Source organism: Ictidomys tridecemlineatus, chromosome 15 (genome assembly GCF_052094955.1).
Source record: "Ictidomys tridecemlineatus isolate mIctTri1 chromosome 15, mIctTri1.hap1, whole genome shotgun sequence".
Classification (NCBI taxonomy): domain Eukaryota; kingdom Metazoa; phylum Chordata; class Mammalia; order Rodentia; family Sciuridae; genus Ictidomys; species Ictidomys tridecemlineatus.
The window spans coordinates 35054942-35081925 of record NC_135491.1 but is presented as its reverse complement, the minus strand read 5'-3'; the positions used below and the strand labels follow the sequence as shown (position 1 = coordinate 35081925).

General features: G+C 39.9%; 3 protein-coding genes across 7 annotated transcripts in view; 1 reads left to right on the top strand and 2 right to left on the bottom strand.

The window, feature by feature from the left end:
- Mt4 (metallothionein 4) overlaps positions 1-7888 on the bottom strand; it is a 42111-nt gene extending 34223 nt beyond the window's left edge. The window contains exon 1 of one of the 2 annotated variants that reach the window (XM_040278873.2): positions 7773-7888. The gene's annotated coding sequence lies outside the window, so the exon portion shown is untranslated. Of the gene's footprint in view, positions 1-765; positions 902-7772 lie in introns of those variants that run through there. The other variant, XM_005318198.5, reaches the window with a different exon arrangement.
- Bbs2 (Bardet-Biedl syndrome 2) lies at positions 509-25148 on the top strand. Of its 2 annotated transcripts, none has more exons than XM_005318197.5 (17): positions 509-798; positions 5583-5810; positions 9272-9397; positions 9614-9676; positions 10509-10586; positions 12277-12381; positions 12463-12549; positions 15318-15453; positions 15687-15826; positions 16716-16860; positions 16946-17117; positions 17472-17601; positions 19660-19791; positions 20284-20421; positions 21085-21197; positions 23792-23940; positions 24677-25148. In XM_005318197.5, exons 1-17 carry the CDS (start codon positions 682-684, stop codon positions 24781-24783), a joined length of 2166 nt encoding a protein of 721 aa, XP_005318254.2. In that variant the 5' UTR covers positions 509-681; the 3' UTR covers positions 24784-25148. The 2 variants fall into 2 exon arrangements, with proteins under 2 accessions (XP_005318254.2, XP_077888470.1); XM_078032344.1 differs by having other exon boundaries at positions 5583-5814; positions 9276-9397.
- Positions 13289-26984, bottom strand: part of Ogfod1 (2-oxoglutarate and iron dependent oxygenase domain containing 1) — a 44139-nt gene continuing 30443 nt past the window's right edge. The window contains exons 13-15 of one of the 3 annotated variants that reach the window (XR_013430903.1): positions 15643-16039; positions 14696-14786; positions 13289-13999 (exon numbers count right to left, since the gene is read on the bottom strand). Coding sequence is in view for 2 of the 3 variants with exons in the window: in XM_078032345.1 (XP_077888471.1) it covers positions 15908-16039 (132 nt within the window). In the remaining variant the exon portion in view is untranslated. Of the gene's footprint in view, positions 14000-14695; positions 14787-15641; positions 16040-21493; positions 21626-26984 lie in introns of those variants that run through there. The other 2 variants (XM_078032345.1, XM_078032346.1) reach the window with 2 other exon arrangements.

Genomic DNA, 26984 nt, shown 5'->3' with positions numbered 1-26984 from the left:
TCAATACTGGAAAAGAAAGGCAGAGCGAGACAGTCCATGGGTGGGGGTGGGGGGAGAGGAAGGAAGGAATGATGCTCAAGTTTTATCATCTGTAAAATGGACTAACAACAGTACCTACCTCATAAGGTTATAGTAGGATTAAGTGAAATGATCATATAAAGCACTTATAATGGCAGCTAGAAAATGGTCAATAAGCGTTAGTGATGCTGTCATGTCCTGTTATAAGAGCAACTGAAAAGTCATAGACCACCAGGGTCTGCAGGCTACAGACTGGTTGTGCTGGAAGGGGACGCCTGCGGGGATGCATTGGCTCAGATCCGGCCACCGCAGACACCTGGGTGGAGTTGAACCTCAAACAGGCAAGTTACAGCAGCCAAAGACGTGACTGCTCTTAGGTGAAAACATAGCTCTGCTCCTCCGCGGCGCGAACCACCGCGCAGCCGCACTCGGAGTGAGGCGGTGCCTGCGCAGCCGCCCTCAGAGCGGGGCGGTGCCTGCGCAGCCGCAGAAGCAGTTGGGTGGGTGCGTGTAGCCGCGGGAATCGGCAGCTGGGCGTGCGAGCTTGGTTTGGGGCCTTTTCCCCTGCGGCCCGAGGCATCGGGGGCTGGGGGGTCTTGTCCCTGCGCCCCTCGCCGGCCTCGGGCGCCAGCCCACTACCGAGCAGCCGCCGCCGCCACCATCATGCTGCTGCCCGTGTTCACCCTGAAACTGCGCCACAAAATCAGCCCCCGCATGGTGGCTATAGGGCGCTACGACGGGACTCACCCGTGCCTGGCGGCCGCCACCCAAGCGGGCAAGGTAACCGCTCCCACCGGCTCGAAGCCCGGGCCCGGCGCCCCAGGATCTCCGCGGGCCGCACCCCCGAGACCCCGCCTCTCGCGCCGGCCCCTCCCCGGCCCGGGTTGCCTGGCAACCTGTCGTAGTCGCGGCGTAGGAGTCCATCCTGCCAAGAGGAGTAGGGAGTTCTGATTGTTTTCTGATTGTCAGGACATTGGTGGTGTGCCTGGACGAAAAAGGAGCTTAGGGAAGGGAAGTCTTCAAAAGGAAAAGGGCTTGGCTAGGATTAGCTCTAATAGCTGACCCTAGAATCCAGCCCGGAGCCTCTGCTTGTCGCTTGGAACTCCTTGCACTCTCACACTGGTTGGGAGGAGAAGAAAGAGAAAGGCCTGTAGAAATCCCTGAATTAAATTCAAGTTGCTCTTTGTGTGTGTGTGGTCCTGAAGATGGAAATCAGGGCCTCTCGTGATTGGCAGGCCCTGTACTACTGAGCTGTATCTCCAACCCTCCAATTGCACTTTTGATCCTTGGCCGGGTACATGCAGAGTTTTCCCTATAATATATTAGCTAAGCATTATGTGCTTACACATGTGCCAGATACTCTGCAAGAGACATGGTCATTCAACAGTCATCAGACTTCAACTGAACACCTCTGTTATGCTAGATTCACGGATGAAATTGGAATTCCTACTTTAAGAACGCTTAAAGTGTAGAAGGATGTCAAACAATGTATAGATCAAAGCCCAGTATATTGGTGGAGGCATGCTCAAAATACATGAAATACAGGGTAATACAAGTACAAAGCCTTATTACATTAATTACCTGAGCATCTTTGCTACAAGATTAAGGGTAGTAGCATAGCACAGATGTGGTGGATCCTGGCTCCATTAATTGCTTCATGACCTTTGGCAAGGTACTTTGTAGTAATTTAGGGTCATGAGGATTAGATAAGTTAATACTTGAAAAACACTTGTCATATAGGAAGTGGTCACTAATTGTTACCTTTTATTTTCTTATTGTGATGCCTACCTTGCTGATTAGATAATTCAGGGAGGTTCAAAGCAGCGCCTGAAGCCACTCAACTGGAAATTGGTGAAATGAGATTATAGTGCATGTTCTCTGACCCAGTGTGCATTTTATAGCTAACATTTATGTAATGATTTATAGCTTTCACAACATTAAATAAAAACTTTAAATACATGTTTTGTTACATCATATGATATATATACCTTTGGATACATAAGTAAAGAGTAGTGATTCCCTTCCATTAAGGAGTAAAGCACTTAGTGCAGGGTCTATATATGATGTTAGTTGTTGGGAGGCATTAATGGATCCCCAAACAAACTTCACACTAGCCCTGCTGTAGGTGTACAGCACCTAATTTGAAGGCTTATCATGCTTAGCAGTGTTCTTAGCTTTTCAGGTGCAGTGGTTAATGTGACAGACAAGTTTCATCCCTTTGGAGTCTATTACCAGAATTACTTGTGTGTGTGCGTGTGGGAGGGAAAAGAAGTGGAGGATGGGGATGGTAGGAGCTTGCTATTTTAGATGGGGTAGTCAGTGAGGTCTCTTATAACATTTGATCAGAGATTTGAAGGAGATAAGGAGACAAGCTCTGGATATGTGGAGTAAGTGCCTTGCAGGCAGAGGGAGTAGCGAGTGTAAAGGTTTTGGTGTGTTCCAGGATGCAAGGAGGGTGTCAGGATGGAAAGGAATGCCGAGGCCCTGAGGTGAGCAGGGCCAGCCTTGCAGGCCACTGTAAAGACCTTGGTTTTTATACTGAGTGTGTTGGGAAGACACTGAGGGTCTCAATAAAGAGGGTGATAGGATTTGCTGTATGTTTTAGGTAAAGTGATTCTGACTGTCTGACTGGTATGTGGAGGATGTACTGGGGACGCAGGGAATGTAGAGTGTAGGAGTGGAAGCAGGGAGCCAGGCAGGGGTTCTGTGGAAGCCCTCACATTAAACTGTGACCTAGAGTGGGAGGCAGGGACATTTGATTCTAGGATTGTTTATGAAGATGTCAATCAACAGAGGATCCCGTGCTCTGTGTAATTGAGTACTTTGTTTTTAGAACTTTAAATAAATCTGGAAAGTTCTAATCTTTTATATGGAGACTTAAAAAATAATTGGTGATATCTTATGATTCACATAACATGTAAATGTAGTCTTTAAAAACAAACATTCCTGGCAAGGCTAAAGCCTACTCTGACTACTAGGGCCTTCATTTCTAGAAGCAGAACTTTGTCATATCTTGGCCTGAGCAAGCATATTTTATTTATTTATTTTGAAAAACTTGTTTTTCTTTTTTCCCCAAACAGAGTCTTACTACATTATCTGGGCTGTCCTTGAACTTGTGGTTCTCCTTTTTAGCCTCCCTAGTAGCTGGGATTACAGGCACATGTCATGGCACTTGGCCAAGGGTATTTAAGAAGGGGTTCCTTGCAATATGAACTTAGTATTTTCCTCTGGGAACATATTTTCCCTCACCATAGAGCTGGTGGTGTGGGCGGGATAAGTTCGATTTACTTTTCCATCAGCTAGAACAAATGATTTATGAACTTCAGACAGTCTTTAAGAATCTACAAAATAGGGGGTAATCCATTTGTCATGTGACTTGAGCTTGGCTTTTCCTTGTCTGAAGGGACAAGTAGTTCTCCCTGGACATTCATATTTGTGTGTGCAGAGAAGAGCAAGAGAGGAACAGGGAAGAACTCTGACTCTTTGGATTCTTGTTGACTCTTGGCAAAAATCACACTCCTTCCATTCTAGTTAACAATGAATGTGGGAGCCAGGAGTAGTGGGGCAACCCTGTAACCCCAATGGCTTAGGAGGCTGAGGCAGAAGGATTACAAGTTCAAAGCCAGCCTTGGTAACTGAGCAAGTCCCTAAGCAACTCACAGAGATCCTGTCTCCAAATAAAACATACAAAAGGGCTGAGGATGTGGCTCCATGGTTAAGCACCCCTAGATTCAATTCCTAGTACCAAAAAACAAAACAAAACCCAATAACTGTGAGTCCCCTAAGTTCTTTCTCAGCAGATCTAACTAATAGAAGATTGCAAAGATTCTTCTGTTCAGAACTCTTATAAAAGGAAGTGTGATGTAGTTAGAGCTTGGGGACTGGAGCGTGACAGGCTTCATGTTTTCACCCTGTCACTCGTAGTCTTGAGATCTCAGGAAAGGACCTTCTCTCCTCTGACCTTGTCTGTAAGTTAGGGGTTGGTGTGAGGATCAAATTCAATTAGTGTTTGCAAAAGCATACTCACACAAAAGAGAACACGAAGGTACTGTTCAGCAGCTGCATGTGTTTTCTACATATTTCTAGTCAATTCTTTTGAAAATTATTTTTTTTGAATGTGCTTCTTTGTATAGGTAATAATTTAAAATTAATACTCTTTGGATTTATATCTAAGAAATTAAATATTTATTTAAAATTAGTGAATTTGATAACCAGAAAGAGCCCAAGGGATTTCTAGTCCAGTGACTTCCATCCTTTCTTTTATTGTATTGGCCCCCCCATGTAGTTTTTAAAACAAAACAAAACAAAAACCTTTATTTTATTTATTTATTTATATGGTGCTGAGGATCGAACCCAGTGCCTCACCCATGCTAGGCAAGCACTCTACCACTAAGGTACAGCCCCAGCCCCCATATGTAGCTTTTTTAGACATTGAAAATTTCTCCAGTGAAATTTTAATACTACATTCATACAGTGTTTCTCTTTGTATTGTGGCCCTTTGGAGGCTACAGTTGTTTTTTGATTTGTTTTGTTTTGTTTTAGTACTGGGACATGAACCCAGGAGCACTTTTATTGCTGAGCCACATCCCCAGTTCTTTTATTTATTTATCTATTTATTTATTTTTAATCTTTGTGTTTATTTATTTATTTTTTATGTGGTGCTGAAGATTGAACCCAGTGCCTCACACATGCAAAGCAAGCACTGAACCACTGAGCTACAAACTTACCTCTATTTTTTTTTATTATTTTTTATTTTGAGAAAGGGTCTCACTGAGTTGCTGAGGCCAGCCTTGAACTTGTGATCCTCCTAACTCAGCCTTCTGAGTTGCTGAGATTAGAGGCGTGTGCCATTGTGCCTGGTGACAAGACATTCTAATATTTAACATCTTTTCACCTCAAACCCAGTTACCCATCTTGAGAGTAGTTTCACCCCTCCTGAGAATACATTTTTTTTCCTACTCCAAAGCTCCTTTTCAGAGATGAAACCCAAGGAAGTTGAATGACTTACGCAGTCACTCAGATGATTGATTGATTTTTTTGAAATTGAACCTGTCAAGTTTAATATCTTTGGACAAACTAATTCTCTGTCTTACCAGTATAGACAGTGAAAAGCTCTTCAAGAAATTTGATTGCTGTGACATAGCTTAAGTTCATAAAACATTTTCAAACTACTAGACTAAGTTAGAAAGTAAAGTTATTAGGTGTTTGGAACAAAGTATACTAAAAGAAGTGTCTGTTCTGCTTTCTGTGATCTTTTGGGTGTGTAACGATCCTACTGAAGCTGGAAGTGGCTGCCTGTGGGTGGATGGGGGAAAGGCTGGTCTGTGAGTGCTGGGGTGTCCTGCCCTGGTGAGTGGCCCGAGCCTTGCCTCACATGTTCTTCACAAGGCCAGGAACCTCCAGATTTCATAGTTGATAATGACTGAGGGTTACCGTGCACAAAACTGGGTGTGAGCATCTTAAGTTTTGTGGGAGATAAAAGTGACTTGTTGTTAATGGTGATATCTGTTAATAACCTAGTTTTTTGATATTTTAAGGGAATGTAATTAACTGTTTTTGCTTAGGTTTTTATTCACAATCCTCATACACGGAGCCAGCATTTCAGTGCATCCAGAGTCCTCCAGAGCCCCCTGGAGTCTGATGTTTCTCTTCTCAACATTAACCAGGCGGTCAGCTGCCTGACTGCAGGAAAGCTGAACCCTGAGCTTGGCTGCGATGTCCTTTTGGTGGGGACACAGACGAATCTTTTGGCTTATGATGTCTATAATAATTCAGATTTGTTCTACAAAGAGGCAAGTATACCCGTTATAACCATAGAATTCCATTACCCAATGCCCAACAGTTTTTATGCTTGAAGGAGATCAGGTGTTTATTTTGGTTTGCTTATTTTGTGGCTGTTACAGTGGAGTTAAACAATACAGGGAGTTTTCCACTCACATCTTTCTGTACTTGGAACTTATTTGGTCATGGTTGGAATCACTTGGTGACACTCACCTGGTTTCTAGAGGTTCATCTATGACAGCACCATCTATCAATACCTATTGAGAATTCAGCCAGGAGTGGAAGCCAGCAAGCAGGTCTCCTGGTGGCCTTGCATTGCAGTTTACTAGAGTAGTTTGTAGGAGAAACCCTGACTGTAGTCTGCCATCTACAGGCTGCTACTACTTCAATACCCAAATTAACTCATATTTGTTATAGGAAGTATAGGGAAACAAAAAGGAAAGAAAATCCCCATAGTTTATTGACTTAGAAGTAACATTTAGTTCTTTGTTTATCCAGGTATTTTTGTTTAGTATATGTAAGTATACCTTTTTTTTTTTAACAAAATGTGATCATACTATATACATGCAACCTTTTACTTTATTTTTCCTATAATAGCTTTATTAAAATATAATTCACTCACCAGATAGTTTTCCTATTTAATAGGTAAAATTAATTGGTTTTTAGTTTATTCTGAGTTTAATATCCATCACCACAATCAGTTTTCATCTGGTGATTCAACCCAGGCCTTGCACATGCTAAGCAAGTGGTAGACACTGTACTAGATCCTAACCCCTTTTTTATAGCTTTAAATTTTTTTGTTTTTTTATTTGTAGTTATACACAATACCTTTATGTTATTTATTTTTATGTGGTGCTGAGGATTGAACCCAGTGCCTCGCACAATTAAATTAGGTGAGTGCCCTACTGCTGAGCCACAACCCCGGCTTATTAACCTCTTTTTTAAATTTTATTTTGAGACAGGATCTTGCTCAGTCAGTCAGGCTGGCCTTGAACTTAACAATCCTCCAGCCTCAGACTCCTGAGTAGATGAGATTACACGTGTGTGCTACCATGCCCAGCAATTTTAAACATTTTTTATTACCTCCAAAAGAAACAAACCCATACCCATTAGTAGGTATTCCCATTTTCCTTTGACTTGCTAACCTTAGGCAACCAGTAATGTTTTCTGACTCTGGAAATTTATGTATTCTATACATTTCATAAATATGGAATCATAAGATGTGGTCTTTTGAGACTGGCCTCTTTTTCTTAGTATGTTGTTTTCCAGGTTGATACATGTTGTAACATCTAACAGTACTTCATTCCTTTTTATGGCAGAATAATTTTTCATTGTATGTATATGCCATAGTTAATGGGCATGCCAATTCCTGGCTATCACGTTTAGTCTTTTCTTTTACAAATTATTAGGAACATCTAATACCATAAGGTCTATATATCATTCTTTTTGATTACTGTAGGTCTATATGTCATTCTTTTTGATTACTGTAGGTCTATATATCATTCTTTTTGATTCTATAGTATTTCATTATGTTAACATATATAATTTATTTTACCTGAAATTTATTACTGAACATTTATGTTATTTTCATTGTTTATCTGTTATAAATATTACTAAGATAAGCATATATATTGTCACTTTTCTGATTATTTCCTAAGGATAAGTTCCTAGAAATGCAAATGCCTTTTTTATATTTTTTAAAGGAGGTAAGGTGTAGATGTAGTGAAATGCATAATCCTTAAGTTCAATGAATTTTGATCCCTGTAACCAATATCCCTGATAAAAATGTAGAACATTTCTGTCACTTAGAAGATATAGTTGTATCTTATTCCAGCCAATTCCTGTTCCTCATAGACAATCACTGGCTTAGACTTTCCTGTTCTGAACTTCATACACATGGAATCATGTAGAATGTACTCTGGTCTCTGGCTTCTTTCACTCAAGAAACCTACAAGAGTTGTCCATTGGTTTACCTGATTGTGGAGGCTGGCAAGTCCAAAATCTGCAGGGTGGGCCAGCAGGCTAGAGATCCAGAAAAGAGTAGATGCTGAAGCCCAAGTCTGAAGGCAGTCCCAGGGCAGAATCCTTCCTTGGAGGAGGTCAGCCTTTTTTCTACTAGTTTTTCAGTTGAATGGAGGAGGCCCGCCCCCATTAGGGAGAGTGACCAGCTTTATTCAGTCAACTGATTTATATGTTAATCTCCTCTAAAAAAATGCAGCAATATCTGGAATACTGTCTAACCAAATATCTGGAAACTGTAGCCTACGTATGTTGATGCCTAAAATTATTATCACAAGGACTCAGCTTATAGTTGAAGAATCAGAACAAATTAAAAATTTAAATGAAAAAAAAAGAAGAAACACAATTGCTAAGTTAAAAACCATTTTTAATGAGATTTTTTGATAGAGATTGTTAAATTACTTTCTAGAAAGGCTACTATTTTTCTACCCTGCCTTAGAATATAAGAATATGTATTTTAATATATTCTAATATATAGAATATATATTTATGTTAATATATATGATATTATATATATTATAATATATTCTAATCAACAATGGATATTATTGTTCTTTTTCATCATTTCATCCAAAAAGTCAAAGAAAGCGAAAAAGGATATATTATGAATGAACATTTTTCATGTTCATTAGTAAATATTATTAGTATTTTTTTCTAGTGAATTTCTTTTTTTTTTACTTAGATGTTTACTATTTTCTTATTTGTCTTTTGTTAACAAACAAAACTTTAAATATAAATCTTTTAAATATAAATCATTTAATTATAAATCTTATATGTTACAGTTAATTTTTTTCTAACTCATTGCTTACCTTTTAACTTTTTTCCCCCTTTGCTAACTTGCCATTTTACAGTTTTAATTTCTTATGATGTCTTTCTTTATAACCAGTCTCTTCTTTATGTTTTTTCTACTTATTTTTAACATAAGTAAGGATTATTTTCCTGTGCAATAAACAGTATTTACAAAGTTGTCTTTGATTCTTCCATAGATAAGATATGTTTATATAGTATATTCAAGAATTCTGGAGAGTTGGACTAGAGGGTTTTTTTTTATTATTATTTATACTTTCTAGTAACTTTAAAATGAGAAAGACTACTAGTAAGAGAATTGGGCAATAGTATTAAAAATATTTCCATCCAAAATGGTAAACTAAATTACAAAATTTGGATGTTTAAAAGCATTGGTCCTCTAGAGAATTTGTGCTCTAGAACTTGGTGATCCTGGGCAGCCCTGGATTATTGTAGTGTCTTACGGTGTGAGAGCAGGGCTCTGAATTGACCCTGGCTCTCTGCTCATCCTTGCAGAAGCCACAGTGGCTGCCTAGTCAGGAGACCATGTGGATTCTCCCAAATGATGACAAAGGAATTTGAATATTTGAGTAAAAACACAGGTGTATGTTATCTCCAATGTGCCTGCACATTACTGTGTTTGAGATTATGTGTCTTGTCTTCTTAGGTAGCAGATGGGGCAAATGCCATTGTACTGGGGACATTGGGAGATATTTCTTCTCCTCTTGCCATTATTGGTGGAAATTGTGCTCTGCAGGGTTTTGACCATGAAGGAAATGATCTCTTTTGGACGGTATGAAGAACTAAACATTCTTTTTGGCATTTTTACTTTTAATTTTATTTAACCATTGACTGTACTAAATAATAAAACATAAAATAGAACAAAATTTGTAATGTTTTACAAACGTTAAAAAAGGGTGGTTTGTATAATCCTCCCCTTCATATTGCTAGTATATTTTGATTGAATCTTTAATAAAGATGATTTAATGATTTTTGTTTTCATTTTTAGGTTACTGGAGACAATGTTCATTCCTTGGCCTTGTGTGACTTTGATGGTGATGGGAAGAAAGAGGTATGTGAGGGAGAAGATGATACTTTGTATGTTGAGCTAAATAAGTTGCCCCTGACGGTGACATTAGTATGGAGAGAAGTCTTAGTTTTTCATGCCTGATTTTGGAGCTCTGTTACCTAAATGATGAACTTACTGGCCTCATTGGTCTTTTTCCTCTCTTTTGAACAATAAATCACTTGTCAACTAGATTGAACAGTACATCTAATACAAAGATCATGGCAATTGATCAAGGAAGTTTTAAAAACACAGGAGAGAGAAGGCAGAACAGTTAGAGGGGACTCTGTCATATTTAAAATCTTGTAAATTGCTTCTGATATTCTGAAATCATATTAATAAGTAGTTTTCAATTTTGGCCCACTTTTTCAGTAATATAAAAGTTTTAGAGATTGTTTCTTAGCTTTTTAAATTATTCTAATAATTACTCAAAATTAGCTTCTCGAGCACTCTGTGCATGTGAAGGGCTATTTTTGGCACTAACTTAGTCCTCCTGTCCATGGACTCTTGGCTCTTATGTTTGAAACAGGGTCTCCCTCTGCAACAGGGAAGGTTGCTGAACTAGAGAACATTCTGAAGTACAGGGTAAAAGAACATGTCTGGCAAGATGTGCCTCCCACATGGGAAGATAAAATGTAGAGTAGCTACTTTTCTTCACTGAGTCTGTTGACCCTCAACCCTGCCATTAGAGAGGATCTTCTTGAGCATTAGGTTATTGGAGGATTGGGGCTCTTGGGTGGTGGTAGCAGCAAAGTAATACGAAATCTTTGTTTTAGTTATGGGAATTTTGCTGTGTTCATTTCCTGAACTAAATGTATATGGTTTCCCTTCACTTTAGCTTCTTGTTGGATCTGAGGATTTTGATATCCGAGTTTTTAAAGAAGATGAGATTGTGGCAGAAATGACAGAAACAGAGGTAAGAAGTACCACCTTCGCCTTGGGCAGATCAAGCAACAAACCTAACATCAGATGAGGGTGCCAGGGCATCTTTTTACAGTCCAGAGGGTTTTAGGATAAAAACTTATTTAATCATACTATATGCTTTATATAATCACAGTTATTAAAATGTAAACTGATAGCTATGGATAGAGAAGAAACGAAGGAGAGAAATTAGTGCTACAGTAGTGGTGTGGACAGGTGTGTCTGTGCAAGGGTCCTGTGGTATAAATATGTGCTTTTCCAGAAGGAGGGTCCTTACTGTTCATTAGGCTCTTGAATGGACTCATAACCTCCCACCCCCTAGAACCACCCCAAACAGCTAGAGAGTCACTGGCCTGAAGGTGCTGTGTCCTCCATTTTTGTATCTCTTTCATTCTAATTTACAGTAAATCTTTTCCCATTGGTAGAAGTCATTCAGTTTTGCTTTCTTTAGATTTCTGTTGTTTGTCAATACTGGATGTGAGGAGAGTATAATTCTCTGAAACACTTTTCAAGGAGAGGAGACCTTGAAATAGAGCTAGAGATTAGCAGGAACTTGTTGCTCCTCAAGTCCAAAAAAGAAAGAGGCAAATGAACTAAAGAAATACTAAAGGATCTATGTAATCTGGGGCTGAATTTATGAAAATATGGACTTTATAAAATTGTTCATCTGCATAGCCAATTTCCTCTCCTCTTGGTTTGGTTTTGCTTGCCGTTCAAATATCTTTTCCCAGTTCAGCAGAATCATGATTCATTTGGCAGTTGAACATGTGCTGAGTATTGCCAGGAGAATGCCTTGAGCTAAATAATTCTGGATTCCTACACAGTACTTCGTATTCAGAGTTAAGTGGAGTGGGTGGTTTTGTAGAAAAGCTGTAGGTGTAAAGGAAATTACATAACTATTCTCTGCTTTATACAACTTACTTCTTAATATCTATTGTATTAGGGCCAGAATTAGAAAATAGATCTGCAGGATCATAGATATCATTAGTTTTTGGATTTAACTTGAAAGTATAATTTTGTTTAGTATCTAAAATTTTATCCTTTTAAGGATGTTAAATCCTTGTTGTAGTCCTGTAACTATTTCTGTATAATATATACATTCTGTATATTGTTACATACCCACTTACTCAGATTTTCAGTTTTGAAAGGATTATACTTTATTTTACTGCAAGCAAACAATTATGTCATAGAAAGAAAAGTGTAAATGTAAAAATTAGTCAATTGTAGATTAGAATTATTTTTAAAATTTAGACTGTAGTAGTAACTGTTGTGCTGGGGTTGTGGGTCAGTGGTAGAGCGCTTGCCTAGCATGCCTGAGGCACTGGGTTCATTCCTCAGTACCACATAAAAATAAAATAAAGGTATTATATCCACCTACTTGTGATTTGCCTTAGCTTCCCAAGTAGCTTGGATTACAGGTGTGCACACTACCACACCTGGCTCATATGCTAGTTCTTGTGTACTTGAAGTATATATTCCTTTTGGGACAAGGTCTTTCTAAGTTTCTTAGACCTCACTAAGTTGCTGAGGCTGGCTTTGAACTTGGGATCCTCCTGCCTCAGCCTCCTGAGTCTCTGGGATTACAGGTGTGCACCACTGCACCCAGTGGCATATAGTTTCAAAAACTACTTCATATTAAATTGAACCTTAACAAAAAGATGTGGTTTATGTGTTATTTTTGGCAGATAATCACCTCTCTGTGTCCCATGTATGGCAGTCGATTTGGTTATGCCCTTTCCAATGGCACAGTTGGAGTTTATGACAAAACAGCTCGATACTGGAGAATAAAAGTAAAGTCAGCTTTTTCTACTCATGCACTTTATATTTCAGTATCAGAGACTTCTGTACTAATTATTGAAATTTCCTTTCAGTCCAAAAATCATGCCATGAGTATCCATGCTTTTGACCTTAATTCTGATGGAGTGTGTGAACTGATAACCGGTTGGTCGAATGGGAAGGTGAGTGTAAATTAGCGGTTTGTGTGTAGTTCTAAGTAATAACGTTGTGATAAGGGCTGCAGACCTAGAATTGTAACACGGAAACAACCCTGACTTCCTTGGCTGGGTTTTCAGATTTAACCTCCCAATCTTTCCACACTTTTCTTCCTGCTACATAGTGACTATCCTTTTAGCCTTGTAAGCCCTGCTTGAGAAAAATCTCCTGGGGGGTTCTTTCTAAATCTCTTCTTTGAAAGAAGGAAAAGCCATCAATCAGGTTGCCTGTAGGTATAGGCCAGTTGGGGGGGTGGGGTTAATCACATAGTAATAATGAACTGTCTGAATAGCTCTTTCCTAATAAATCTTTAACACTGACGGAAAACTTAGAATTAATGAGAAGAATCAGGTTAGCATATTGTTTTCCCAGCTATCACTTCAAAGTAAAACCCCTTTTTCTTTCTTTCCTTTTTAAACTCAGATCAGAATTTCTTAGTCTTTTGGCAAGTCCAGATTGTCAGAAACTGTCTCAGGAGCTGCCAGGTCTCCATGGATACTGTGCCCTTGCTTTCTTCTCTGTCAGTGTTGGGCTGCCTGGAGGGGATCAGCTAGTTCCGCCTTTTGTCTTTCTTTCTCTTTACTTTGGGCCAGCACCTCCAGTCTTTCTGTGGTGTTACATAATGAACAGGTTCTAAAAAGTTATTAGGCTGTTCCTGCTCTTCTTTTTGGGCTTGTCCTTGGTGTGGGTATTCAGAATCATAAGTGAAGGTTGTGTCATTGTTTATTAAGAAGTAAAAGTCTACAAAATGGATATCTTAATTTATGTGGCTGTTTTAACAAAATACTACAGACTGGGTGGCTCCTAAAAAGCAGAAGTCTATTTCACAGAGCTCTGGAGGTTGGGAGTCCAAGGTCAGGGAGTGGCAGATCTCTGGTCTGGGAGGGCTGCTTCCTCACGGTGGTTTTCTTCTTACTGTGGTGGACCGGATGGAGATCTTTCAAGGACTCTCATGAGAATGAGAGTACTGATCCCAGGCGTGAGGGCAGGCAAATTTTGGGGAGACACAAACATTAAAACCATAGGAAAGTACTATATTCTGGGAGAATATAAATTATGATTGATTCAAGAATTACAAAACTACTTAGACTTGAGAAATTATTAAAAGTTACTTCTAATTACACTTTGGACCTAGAGTTTCATAGTTTAATTCTTTCAAAATTTTAAGGATTTTTTTGTTATATAATCTGTTCCAAAGCATAAAAAAAGATAAGAAAATTATGAAATCATAATATAAGTGGAAAAACTGATTATCTACACTTAACACAAATGGTCTTGAAAAGGCAAATAAACAGATGCAACTTGTGAATGTAGGAGTAAAAATACTAAAAAAAATACTACTGGCCTGTTAACTTTGTCTTTAGTAGGTTGTCTGTTGAGTTGGAGGTCTGTCCTCTCCTGCAGGACAAAACTTCCCTGATGGATAAGCAAAAGAAGAGACTGTCCACAGAAGGACTTATTTGTAGTCCTTCTCAGCTGCAAACTTAGTAATATGGCGATGCAGTGCTAAGGCTGTTCGATAGCTAGGCTTTCACAGGGAAGAAGTTCAGTTCAGCCCCAGTTAGAGGGGTATTTTAATATGCTCAGAACTTTGGTAAAACACCAGCATTCCTTCCTTCACCAGCTTTGGTCATCATAATCTTCAGGCTTACCTGATGTTGTTAGAAATGACACAAATAAGCTGGACACAGTGGCTCACACATATGATCCCAGCTCTTTGGGAGGCTGAGGCAGGAGGTTCACAAGTTTGAAGTCAGCTTCAGAAACTTAACTAGACTCTGTCTCAAAATACAGTATGAAGGACTGCTGGTGTAGTTCAGTGGTAGAGCACTTAGCATGTGTCACTTGCCTAGCATGTGTACAAGTCCCTGGGTTCAATTCCAGGTACCCCCCCCCCAAAAAAAAAGAAAGAAAAGAAAAAGAAGTTACATGCGTATATACCCTGGACAAGGAGTAGTCTGTGACCTAAATAATTTTTTGGTTGCAAAGTTTTCCCTAGAAGAATGTATACGAAAAGACAAAATAGTGAATGGCAGTGTCATTGAAATGACACTGGTTGCTCTGCCAGATATTCCGTAGCTAGCCTTTTGTTTATGACACCGGTGTCCTTACCTGGGCTTAAATCATCATTTTGAATGAGCATCTATGATTGTTCTTTAGATGCCTTTGCTTCTGATCAGTCAGTGATTTATTTGATTTATTCCTGGGAGGAAGAGAAACAATGAGGATAGGAGTAGTGAGTCTGGGCAATTTGTGTGGAAGAGGACACTTCACAGGGTTGTTGCAAAAGGTGGTATGGTGGGGACTGGGTGGTATGGTGGGGAACTGGCCTCGCTTGGCGTTTACACTTCAGATATAATGATATTTGGTATTCTTGGATTTCAGGAAGGTAGGATTTTTATAGAGAGCTGACATGTGCCCTGGACCTATGTGCCAGGCCCTCTTCAAGTGCTTTACACGTGGAGTTCTTCCTGGCCTCCTTAGGACCCTGGGAGGTCTAAGTGCTCTTCTTTCCCTCGAGTCTGGTTATTGATCTTCACACGAGACCAAGCACAGAATGGCTAAGACACAAGGAGAAGCAGTCACGGAGAAGTCACAGACTTCGTGGAACACTTTAAAGACTGCTTGACTGAATGACCTCTAAAGCTGGGTTTTATTTCAAAACCTTGTGCTGCTGATGGTGGTATTTTCAAACTGTGGCATAAGTGACTTTAAGTTCCTGTTTTATTTTTAGGTTGATGCTCGAAGTGACCGAACTGGAGAGGTCATCTTTAAAGACAACTTCTCTTCTGCCATTGCTGGTGTGCTCGAGGCGGATTACCGGATGGATGGCCACGTACAGTTAATCTGCTGCTCAGTGGAAGGGGAAAGTAAATTGAGTTGGGAAAAATTCTTGAAAAGTCACTTTTTCAATTTGGTTGGGTCAAATGCCAGGAAATTCTAGTCTAAAGTATTTATACTGAGTTTTAATAAGTCCACATCAGTTGGGAAGATGAGAATTTCAGTTTTTGGTTTTTAAGAACAACTAACTGATGACCTAAAAGTAGATATGGCTGTACCTGGGGTGGTCCTCCGTCCAGTGAGTGTTTTTCCCTCTCTTCAGTCCGGGGCTACCTGCCAGGCACCACTGAGATGAGGGGAAACCTCATGGACACCAGTGTGGAGCAGGACCTGATCCGAGAGCTGAGTCAGAAAAAGCAGAATCTGTTGCTAGAACTCCGTAACTACGAGGAAAACGCCAAGGTAGGGCCCGCTGGGAGGGGAGGCAGAATCTGAAATGCTGAGACTGACCCCGAGGATTGGCAGGTGAGGAGAAGGACCAGGTCAGGGCTGGCCAGGGTGCCGACCTCCTCCTGCCTGTCTGCAGAAGGCAGGTTGCATCAGCCTCTCTGCCAGCGCCAGAATGACGAAGCCATGCATCTGTTGATCTAGAAATTCCACTTTCAGGCAGGTGATCTGTAGAAACATTTGTCAGGTGAATAGCTGGAAGCAACTTAACTGTTCATCAGTGACAGGGAGTACATGCTGGGGAATTAATAGCTGCTCAAAAAATGAAGTCAATATATCTGGACTGATATGGAAGGGTATTTGGGTGTTATTAAATAGAAAAAAAGCAAAAACAATATATATAGAGTGTTTCTTTTATCATTTTTAAAAAACTATACATAAATTGATAACTAAAAAATACGCTTGTGTGTATCCACCAGCCTGGAAGGAGATGAGCAGGAGAGGGCTTTAGTTTATCCTGTCATATGTTACTGTGTTGGAATTTGGCCTATCAAGTGAGGGTTTTTTTTTTTTTTTTTTTTTTTGTGGTGGGCTGCTGGGGGTTGAACCTAGGGCTTTGTACATGCTGACATGTGCTCTACCACTGTCATTTTAAAGAACATGAAAAGCATGTAAAAGGAACAGTGAGATGCAGGGAACCATAACGACAGAAAGGGCGAAGGGATGGGTGTTTCCCACAGGGCCAGGTTGGGCAGAGGCACACTCCTGAGATGAGTTCTCTCGTCCCTCTGACTCAGGAGTAGATGATGGGGAGTCTGTCCTTTGAAACCAAGCAGCCACATTATTTAAAATCGACATTAGTTCACTGTTTTAGTGACAGGTTTGGTGGGTGGGTGTTTCCTAGGCTGAACTGAGCAGTCCACTGAATGAGGGCGATGGGCAAAGAGGCATAATCCCGGCCAACACCAAGCTCCACACTGCGCTCTCCGTCAAGCTGGGAACTGAGAAGCAAGCTGCTCACGTGGAGTTGTGCATCTCTACTTCAAATGGTGAGCCGGTGTTTGCAGTGGGCTGCCAGGTGCTGGTGCCGTCTCGGAGCAGGGCTGGAGCTGCTGTTTCTTCTCTTCCCTGCAGACACTATCATCCGGGCAGTGTTGATTTTTGCCGAGGGAATTTTTGTAGGTGAAAGCCACGTGGTACATCCCAGCGTTCACAACCTTTCTAGCTCCATCCGTGTCCCAGTTTCACCTCCCAAGGATGTCCCGGTGGATCTGCACTTGAAAACCTTTGTGGGTTACAGAAGCAGGTGACCCTTTACAAGTCACTTAGAGGAGGGCAGGGTTTTCCATCGTGCAGGCGTCCTCTGGGGCAGAGAAGACATTTGGTGGCTCCAACCCCCAGTTAGTGTTTCCCACAACCTTTTATTTCCCTAATTTGAAATTTTTCCAAATTAGGAAAGTGCTGGGAATCAAACCCAGGGCCTCATGCATGCTAGGCAAACACTCTAGCCCTGAGCTACGTCTCCAACCCCTAACATTTTATAAATATGGGGCTGAGTAGGTATGTGGCTCAGTAAAGTGGTCACCTTATTTTCTGGACCTTGTGCTTTGAAATAACACTCCACTCAACACTTCTTTTGTGTCCCTTTGCTTGGCCATAGCACCCAGTTCCATGTATTTGAATTGACAAGACAGCTCCCCCGATTCTCTATGTACGCACTGACCAGCCCACACAACGCCAGTGAACCCGTCAGCTATGTTAACTTTATCATTGCCGAACGGGCACAGAGGGTAAGTAACTTGTGCTTTTCTTCAAATTGGAGTCCTTTAGATGTTACTTTGTAGAAAGGGGGAAATTATATGAATTATGTTGGTAACAGCAAACATTATTTGAAAGAATTATGTAGTGTGGAGGCTGGGATTGTGGCTCAGCGGGAGAGCTCTCGCCTAGCACGGGCGGGACCGGGTTTGATCCTCAGGACCACATAAAAATAAAGGCATTGTGTTATGTCCATCTACACCTAAAAAATAAATATTAAAAAAAGAATTATGTGATTTGGCTTGTAACATGTAATAAAAATATTGCTGAAGTATCTTCTTTCACTTTGAAAAAAATACATTATTTGCATAATCCTTAATTACAAATGAATTCTTACCAGTTCTTAATTTCTCTCTCTCTTTTGTTATGGTCTTAATGTGTATGTCCTTTTTTAAAATATTTTTTAGTGGTAGTTGACACAAGACCTTTATTTAATTTATTTATTTATATGTGGTGCTGAGAATTGAACCCAGGGCCTCACGCGTGTTAGGCAAGCTAGGCAAGCGCTCTACTGCTGAGCCACAACCCCAGCCCCAGTGTGTTTGTCTTGACTTAGTATTTTGAGAGGAACTTACATCAAGATGCAAAGAGAGAAGCTGGGTGTCCTGGTGCGCACCTGTAGTCCTCGCTAGGGGAAGCTGAGGCAGGAGGATAACTTGAGCCTAGGAATTCAGGGCCAGCCAGGGCCCAGTCTCTTCAAACACACAAAACAAACAAACAGCAACAAAAGATGGAGAGTGGGACATGGAGTTGGGAGCATTGTTTGGGGTTTAAGTGCTACCTTTTTTTTTTTTTCCTTTTATGTGGGGCCGGGGATTGAACCCAGGGCCTTGTGCATGTGAGACAAGCACTCTACCAACTGAGCTATAGCCCCAGCCCTTAAATACTACGTTAATTAAATTTTAAATAATCTTGGGAAGTTCCCCTCACCAGCCTGAGCCTCAAGTTCCTTATCTGTAAGTGAAGGTGTGTTGTCTACCACTAAGGCCCCGAGGATACGTGAGTGGTATGGCGATGCCTTATTAAGTTGAAAGGACTAATAAACAGACTTCAACTGTGGCCAGGTCTCAGAATTCTTGGTGAGGCTTTTTAATTACATGGATTCTCAGGCTCCTGTATTGCCTGTGGAATCAGAAACTCCATAGGTGGACTCTTCCAAAGGCATCAAGGGATTCTGACATGGAATCTGTGTTGCAAGCCACTGTAAAATATTCTTAACACTAAAACTCCTCACGTGCAAGTGTCCTGTGTTTGTGTTGTGTGCGTGTATATTCTTCACTTGAATTTTTTTTTTTTTTTTTTTTTTTTAAGAATAGAGTGGAGGGTTGGGATAGTGGCTCAGGGGCAGAGCGCTTACCTAGTATGTGTGAGGTCCTGGGTTCGATCCTCAACATCACATAAAAATAAATAAAATAAAGATATTGTGTCCAACTACAACTAAAAAAATAAATATTTAAAAAAAGAAAGATCTCATCATTAGTTTTAAAAAAAAGAATAGAATGGAATAGTTTTAAGCTGATTACGTTGTCCAGGATACACCCACAAAAGAGCTGTTGTATAAACAGAATTAACACTGTACTTCTGTCATTTGTACGTTGCATTTAAGATTTTGTCTAAGTAGAGAATACTGTAAAATCATGTCTTCTGGGGGTCAGACATAATCATGAATGTTACTTAAGAATATGTGTGAGAGCCGGGAGTGGTGGGGCCTGTCTATAATCCCAGCAGCTCAGGAGGCTGAGGCAGGAGGATTGTGAGTTCAAAGCCAGCCTAACAAAAGCAAGGCACTAAGCAACTCATTGACACCCTGCATCTAAATAAAATATAAAAAAGGGCTGGGGATATGGTTCAGTGGTTAAGTGCCCCTGGGTTCAATAAAAAAAAAAGTAAAATGTGTATAAGGAGGGAAAAAGGAGTCTGATCAGTGATCTTTTGGTGAGGATGAGGTATTTAAACTGAGGGAGAAGTCTTCCTTCTGTAATGACTGTCCTTTAAAAAAATGAAGTTTGTTTCATTCTGCTATTTTTCAGATTGCTATATGGCTCAACCAGAACTTTCTGTTACCAGAAGACACTAACATTCAGAATGCTCCATTTCAAGTATGTTTCACATCATTACGAAATGGCGGCCATCTCTACATAAAAATAAAACCTAGTGGAGAGGTACTGTTTAATGTCAAGGTCGTTCATAGATTTCTCATGTGCTGTTTAACCACTTGGTGCAAAGTGAGGCGGATGATTTCAGTGCCAAGATCATAAAACCAAGTGTTGTAACATAGTCTGTTAGTATTACCGTTGTAGACCCTGGGGTATAATCTAGAAGAGTGGTTCTGTCTCCCTCTTTCCTTTCCTTCACCCCTTTCATGTACATTTTGGGTAGGGTTGGGATTACAGATGTTCATAAAAGCATTTTTTCAGTCTTTGAATAGTCTTATCACTTATTTTATAAGGCTAGAGGATTGACTTTTTAGCTACCCACAGGGAGTAAAAAATGTTTATAATTTCCTAAAGGATTAATAACCCTTATCTCATTCATTGCTACATATAAATATATGCTCAGAAATTGTGTTAACTATGGAGAAATTCATGTACTGATTCAGCCAAGTTTGCCTGTTGTCTGAGGATGCTAACCTGGCCTGTTTTTTTCCTGGATAGATCACAGTAAATACTGATGATATTGACTTGGCTGGTGATATTATCCAGTCGATGGCTTCATTTTTTGCTGTTGAAGACCTTCAGGTAGAAGCAGATTTTCCTGTCTACTTTGAAGAGTTACGAAAGGTGCTGGTTAAGGTGAGGGTGCCTGGTGGCTGCATCTGTGAGAATGTGGTCTCTCCTAGTTTGGAATGTTTCGGTTAATGAATGAGGCCACAGATGTACTTACGTGATAATCATGTTCTAAATAATTCTTGTAAAAAAATTGAACTAGTATTAGTATTGGAGACTTTAAAGGATTTCTTTTATAAGAGTAGGCTATCTCTTGACCACCCTATTTTCTTTCTTTGTTTAGGGGGACACTTTTAAAAATATACATCATATTAACATCCTCCTTTGCTAGCTCTTCATCTTATCTGGCTATATCTTCTTTGGTCTTCAGTTTATTGCTTTCCAAAAACCCAAGAGCAAACCAAGGAGGATTGTGATTGTCCCCAAAGTATAAAACCATTCTCACCTCAAATCCCTTAAATGTCTCTGTGTGTTGCTAGGCCTCAGTGCTGAAACACAGTCAGAGCCCCCCCTGCAGTGTCATATGGAGGCCACAGAGACTAATTATTTTGTTGAAGAGGAGATGAAATGATAAGAAGTATTATTGCGATTATGAATATATATGAAAATGGTATGAGTGGTCAGGGAAAGAAAAGGGCCTCTGCATGTAGTGGGTAGTGTCTTCCCAGTGTGTCTAGTTTTCAAGAAGTTTGCAAGACCCTTTTAAATCCTGATGTTCATGTTCTCCAGGTGGATGAGTATCATTCAGTGCACCAGAAGCTCAGTGCTGACATGGCTGATAATTCCAATCTGATCCGAAGTTTGCTGGTCCAAGCTGAGGATGCTCGTCTGATGAGGAACATGTGGGTATTTGCCTTGCAAGATGAAACATGTGAGCAATATGTGGAATAGCAGCTCCCAGATGCTGCGGTGGGGAGGGGGTCCTCTATTGATACAGTGACTTTGGAAAATAACTTGGCATTATTGGTAAAGATGAAAATGAGTATGCCCTAGGACCCAGAAATTCTGCTTCTTGTATATATCCTAGAGAAACTCGTGCACATATAAACTAGGATATTTATATAAGACTATTCATAAAGGTATAAGAATCCTATATTAGTCTGTTTTCCATTGCTACCAAAAAATACCTGAGGCTGGGTAGTGTATAAAGAAAAGAAGTTTATTTAGCTCATAATTTTGGATGCTGAAGTCCAAATAGTATGGCAGTAATTCTGATGAGGGTCTCTCTGGCTGTGTCACCTAATGGCAGACGGCCTCATGCCAGGAGTACCTGCAGGAATGAGATCACATGGAGAGAGGGAAAGCCAGAGAGACCAGGGAGGGGCCAGTGTTGCTCTTCTATAACAACCCTCATGAGAGAGCTAACCAGGGTTCCACGAGAACCACCTAGTCCCTTCTGACTGAGGGCAGCACCACTAATGACCTTGTACTAGGCCTCACTTAATAAAGGTCCTACCAGCTATTAACATCGCCACACTGGGCGCCAAGCTTCCAGCACAGACCTTTTAGGGACACAGATTATATCCCAACCACAGAAAATCCCAAAGTGGGAACAGTCCGAACTAGCCTCGGCAGTGTAATGGATAAATGTGGTATATTCATACAGTGGAGCAGCGAGAGTGGGTGAGTGTCCCTGGCACAGAGCATGCCCAGATCTCACATACTGGATACTGAAAGAGACTTAAAAGAACATGTACAGAATGCTGATTTTTTGGCAGGGCATACTGGGGATTGAACCCAGGGGCAATTCTGCCACTGAGCTGCATCGGCAACCCTTTTTAAAATTTTAAAAAGTTTTTAAGACAGGGTCTTACAAAGCTGCTGAGGCTGGTCTTGAACTTAATGATCCTCCTGCTCATTATTCTGAGTCACAGGGATTACAGGTAGCACCATCATGCCCGGTGCGTCCATTTATATCGTTTGGAAAAGGACAAAACTAAACTATATTTCCCAGGAAGCATACGTAGATGATAAGACCATAATGAGGGACTTGGGATGCAGCTCAGAGGTAGAGCGCTTGCGTGGCATGCCATGAGGTCCCTGGGGTTGATCCCCAGCACTGCAAAAGCATAAAGGGAGAGAGGAGGAGTATAATATAGTATTTTCTTCTAGGGAGGAGAAACTGTTTACAAAGAACAAGTTGGGAAGCTTCTGGGATGCTGGCAACATCCTGTTTCTTGACCTCCTTAACAAGCACTTGTTCTCTGAATTTTTCTGAATATGTAACATTGTACAATTACAAAGTTAAAAGAAAAACAATAACAAATGCATGTTTAGCCTCTCTCTTGCTAAGGTGCAAAATTCATCTTCACAGTGAAATGTATTGAAGCAAATTCAGTAGAAAATGAGTAATAGGTGAAGCTTATGCATCTATTTTAGAGGTGAAAGTTCAACCAGGATGTTACTTGTGCTTTTTTTCCTGAAAGGCCTGAATTATTGATAAATAATTAAAATAGTATTGCTCCGAAGTAAATAATTTTTAAAATGATTGTATTGAGTTGAAAATTTCAAACATACAAAAGTAGATTGAATAATTAATTATTTCCTTTATAGCACCCACCTAGCTTCAGTGGGCACCAGCTCTGGGCCACTGTTCTTTTCTCATCTCTATACTTACTCTCTTTCATTCCCAGGCACTGCATTATTTTGAAACCAATTCTTGACATGGTCTGATTTCAGTTATAAATATGTCAGGCAGTAGGCCTTAAAAAAATATGTGTTAAAGGGGCTGGGGTTGTAGCTAGAACACTCACCTCACATGTGCAAGGCCCTGGGTTTGATCCTCAGCACCACATTAAAATAAATAAATAAGTAAATAAAATAAAGGTATTGTGTCCAACTATATCTAAAAAATTAAAAAGAAATGTATAAAAAACCCCCAGTGCCATTAGCTCACTTGGAAAAATAAAAAATAATTTCTTAACATTAAAAAAGATCCAGTCAGTGTTTAAAACATTGATAAAATATGAAGATGAATCTGCTAACAATATTAAGAATAGGTCACTTTTGAATAATGAATATTAATTGGATCCTGAAATATAGCTCATCACCCTATTCACAGCACTCTGGACTCCATAATTCTTAAATTTCTAAATCTAGAACAACCATGGACCAATTACCAAGAAAGACCGCTTGTCTTCTGTTTATATGGAACAAATAGGATATTTTGATAGAAACTTCTCAATGTTTTCAAAGCAAACTTTAAAAACTCCCTCATTTTAATTAAAATACAGCTAAAAATGTGTATTCTCTCTTTTTTTAAATGTAACTAAGACACTGACACGTGTTTCTTTTTCTGTGATATTGGGGATCACATCCTGGGGCCTTAAGCATTCTAGGCTGGGGCTCTGTCACTGAGCTGCACCCCCAGCCCTATAGGGATTTCTAGGCCCAGCACAGTAAGACAAGTGATGTTAAATCATCTTGATTTATACAGGAAAACAATGAAGAATCGCTATATGGAACTCTATGATCTTAATAAAGACTTGCTAAATGGATATAAAATTCGCTGTAACAATCACACTGAACTATTAGGAAATCTTAAAGCAGTAAATCAAGCAATTCAAAGAGCTGGGCGTCTGCGTGGTAAGTCTTTTCTCACAGCACTGTAATTGTACTTTTTGGGGTGAGGATCACTGAAGATGCTGGTAGCTTCCATAACTCATTTTGGGTCCTGGAGTAGCATACCCTAATGCTGCAAAGGCGGCTCATCTCTTGAGCTTCTGTCCGTTGCTTGACATTAGTCTTCCAAAGGGAAAGAATCCTTCAGCTCCTTTTCTGAGATCTTTCTGCTTCCTCTAAAGAAAGACCTAGTGTTTATACCCCAAAGGACTATGGAGCCCTGAAGACCCAATTGGAAACAGAGACTGAAAACTAATGAGTTGAGTATCCAACTTAAAATTTTAGAAAAAGAACAATAGAATAAATCAAAGGAAACAGAAATACAGCTAAATTTATATCTGAATTCTGTTTTGGGCCAGTGCTTTGACACCTTTATGATCTTACTGGATGGACGTGAGCTTTGATTCTTTTCTACTTTGGGTTTTGTAGATTTGAGATGGTCTCTAGGTTTGTTTTGTGACCTATTCTTAATATTGTTAGCAGATTCATCTTCATATTTTATCAATGTTTTAAACACTGGATCTTTTTTAACGTTAAGAAAAAACGCCAAGATTACGGTTTTAGGGAGCATAAATTAGTAAAATTTGTTTATATGACTCTTCTCTACCCTAGTTTTATGTTGTTTTAAAACTGGCCTCTACTTGCTAATTCCACTTATATTGTCTCGGGATGTGCTGACTTTATATTCCTTCTCATACAGTTGGAAAACCGAAGAACCAGGTGATCTCTGCTTGTCGGGATGCTATTCGAAGCAACAATATCAACACCCTGTTCAGAATCATGCGGGTGGGGACAGCTCCTTCATAGAGAGGAGGAAATAGGGAATAAGTTTCTGGACAGAAGGATTTCCCTAACACTGTAGGCGGGTATGCTTTGGGTCACATCCTGGTGAACCAGGGTGCTAAGGATGTAAAACAGCCTTGGTGAGCTATACAGGCTAAAGACAAGGCACTGCATCTAAGAACCGTACTCCCTTTCTGTTTTTAGATCAATTGTACTTGCTAGATCTGTAGGAAGGAGGGCAAGTACATTTTAAATGTCAGGGCTTCAGAGTCCAGTTTTTGTTTATGTAAAGTCGATATATATTATGTTTTTTCCCCTTAAAATTGTAATTGAATTTGTAATTTTCAAATAGATTATCTACTTTTTCATTAAAATTAAAACATATTGGACTTGGTTGTTGACTGATTGCAAAATGGTATCAGAATTACATAAGTCATTTGTATTTGATAGAGAAGAACAAAAAATGTAGATATTCAATTTTTTTAACTGAAAAGTGAGTGTAAACCAATCTATATTAAAGAAGAATTAGCTTAGTTGAATTAATGGCTGCTGCTTTAACATCTCAAAATTTATGACTCATTTTCATCATACAGGGATTTCTGTATAGAAACAAACCAAAGGAAATGGTTTAGGTGCATGTTCACTGCATATAATGGAGGCCCTTGGGCTTCAGAGGCTTCCTTCTCTCCAGTGGAGCCATATTGGACAAGGGCTGTTCTAGGGCCTTGCAGTTATTTATATCCAAGCCAGTAGAAAAGGGGGAGAGTGAGGAGGAAACAGGCCTCCTTCTGCTGGAAGCTTTGGTCGGGAAGAGCAGTCACTGCACTCACACTCCACTGGGTAACTTGGCCACAACTACAAAGGAGACCAGGAAATGCAGTCCAGCTGAATGCCAGCTTACGAGGAGAAAGTCAACGTGCAAAGGGACAGTCCCTTCCCAGGAGGTAAAAATCTGGCCTGAGGTAGAATTCTGGACTGGCTTAATTTTTGTTACAGTAATTAGTTTTCACATCTTAATAGCATTCATAAGTGAGGAGGGAAACTGGATCTTCGCCTTGAGGTTGATGTAAGCTAATTTTACTAGTCATCTTCATTTGGCCCTTAGGATTCCCCTTCTCCTGTATCTGAAATGAAGGTTTATAAAGTCCCAATTTTATGAGAATATGTCCTATAATCACATCATTTTGCATTTTCAATTTTATAAGCTAGAGTTTTCCACTCATACTGTATTATTTCCCTTAAGTAATAAGTAAGTAGCCTTATGTCTGCCTCAAAGATAAGGAATCTGAGCAGCAGAGACTAATTCCTTGTCAAGGTCACAGAATTAGTAGCCATACTGAAGTTGCACTAGTTTGTTTTTGTTTGGGCAGTACTGAGGATTGAACCCAGGGCTTCATGCAGGCTAGGCAAGCACTGAGCTACATCTCCAGCCCTAACTTAAACCGTTTGAGGGTAAAATCTTTAATTGGTGCTAGTTTTAAATTACATAGTAGCATTCATCTTTTGTGAATCTAATAGGGTAATCTCATCAGAGGTCATTCTTAGCCAAAAAGCTTTTGGAGACCTAAAAATATTTGACAAGGCTTTAAGAGGTTGGCCTACAATAAGACGTGTCAGGTCCTCTGTAGGTTACAAATGCTTCTATTTGATGCTAAGGCCTTATAGCCTAGGAAGGTAGAATGTCCTGACAGGATCCCTCAGCTGGGAAAGTTATGGTATGAAGTTTTGAAACTATATAGTCATGGTTCTTTCTGTTACTACAAACCATTCCCAAGCAAGTAAAGACTGGATGACATGAAAACATTCATGAAACACTCAACTACTTTTTTCTTAGAAATCACCCTTAGAGAACATTAACTATCAGAACATTAAGCATCAGCTTAGAGAACATGACTATCAGAAAGGAGTTAATCGGTTACTGCTTTGTTGCCCTTCTATCCTGACAGCATCTGAGTGCCTTCTTGTGGCTAGGCCCTGCCTGGTTCATTGCTGAATTTCAAAGCTCTAAGTGAACACAACCTTCAATTAAAAACTGATTTTGAGAGGCTGGGATTGTGGCTCAGCGGTAGAGCGCTCGCCTAGCATGTGCGAGGCCCTGGGTTCGATCCTCAGCACCACATAAAATTAAATAAATAAATATATATATATATATAAAACAAAAAACTGATTTAGAGGATTCTGGTATCTGGGAGGAAAGTTTTTAGTCTCAAGCATCCCTTTAAATA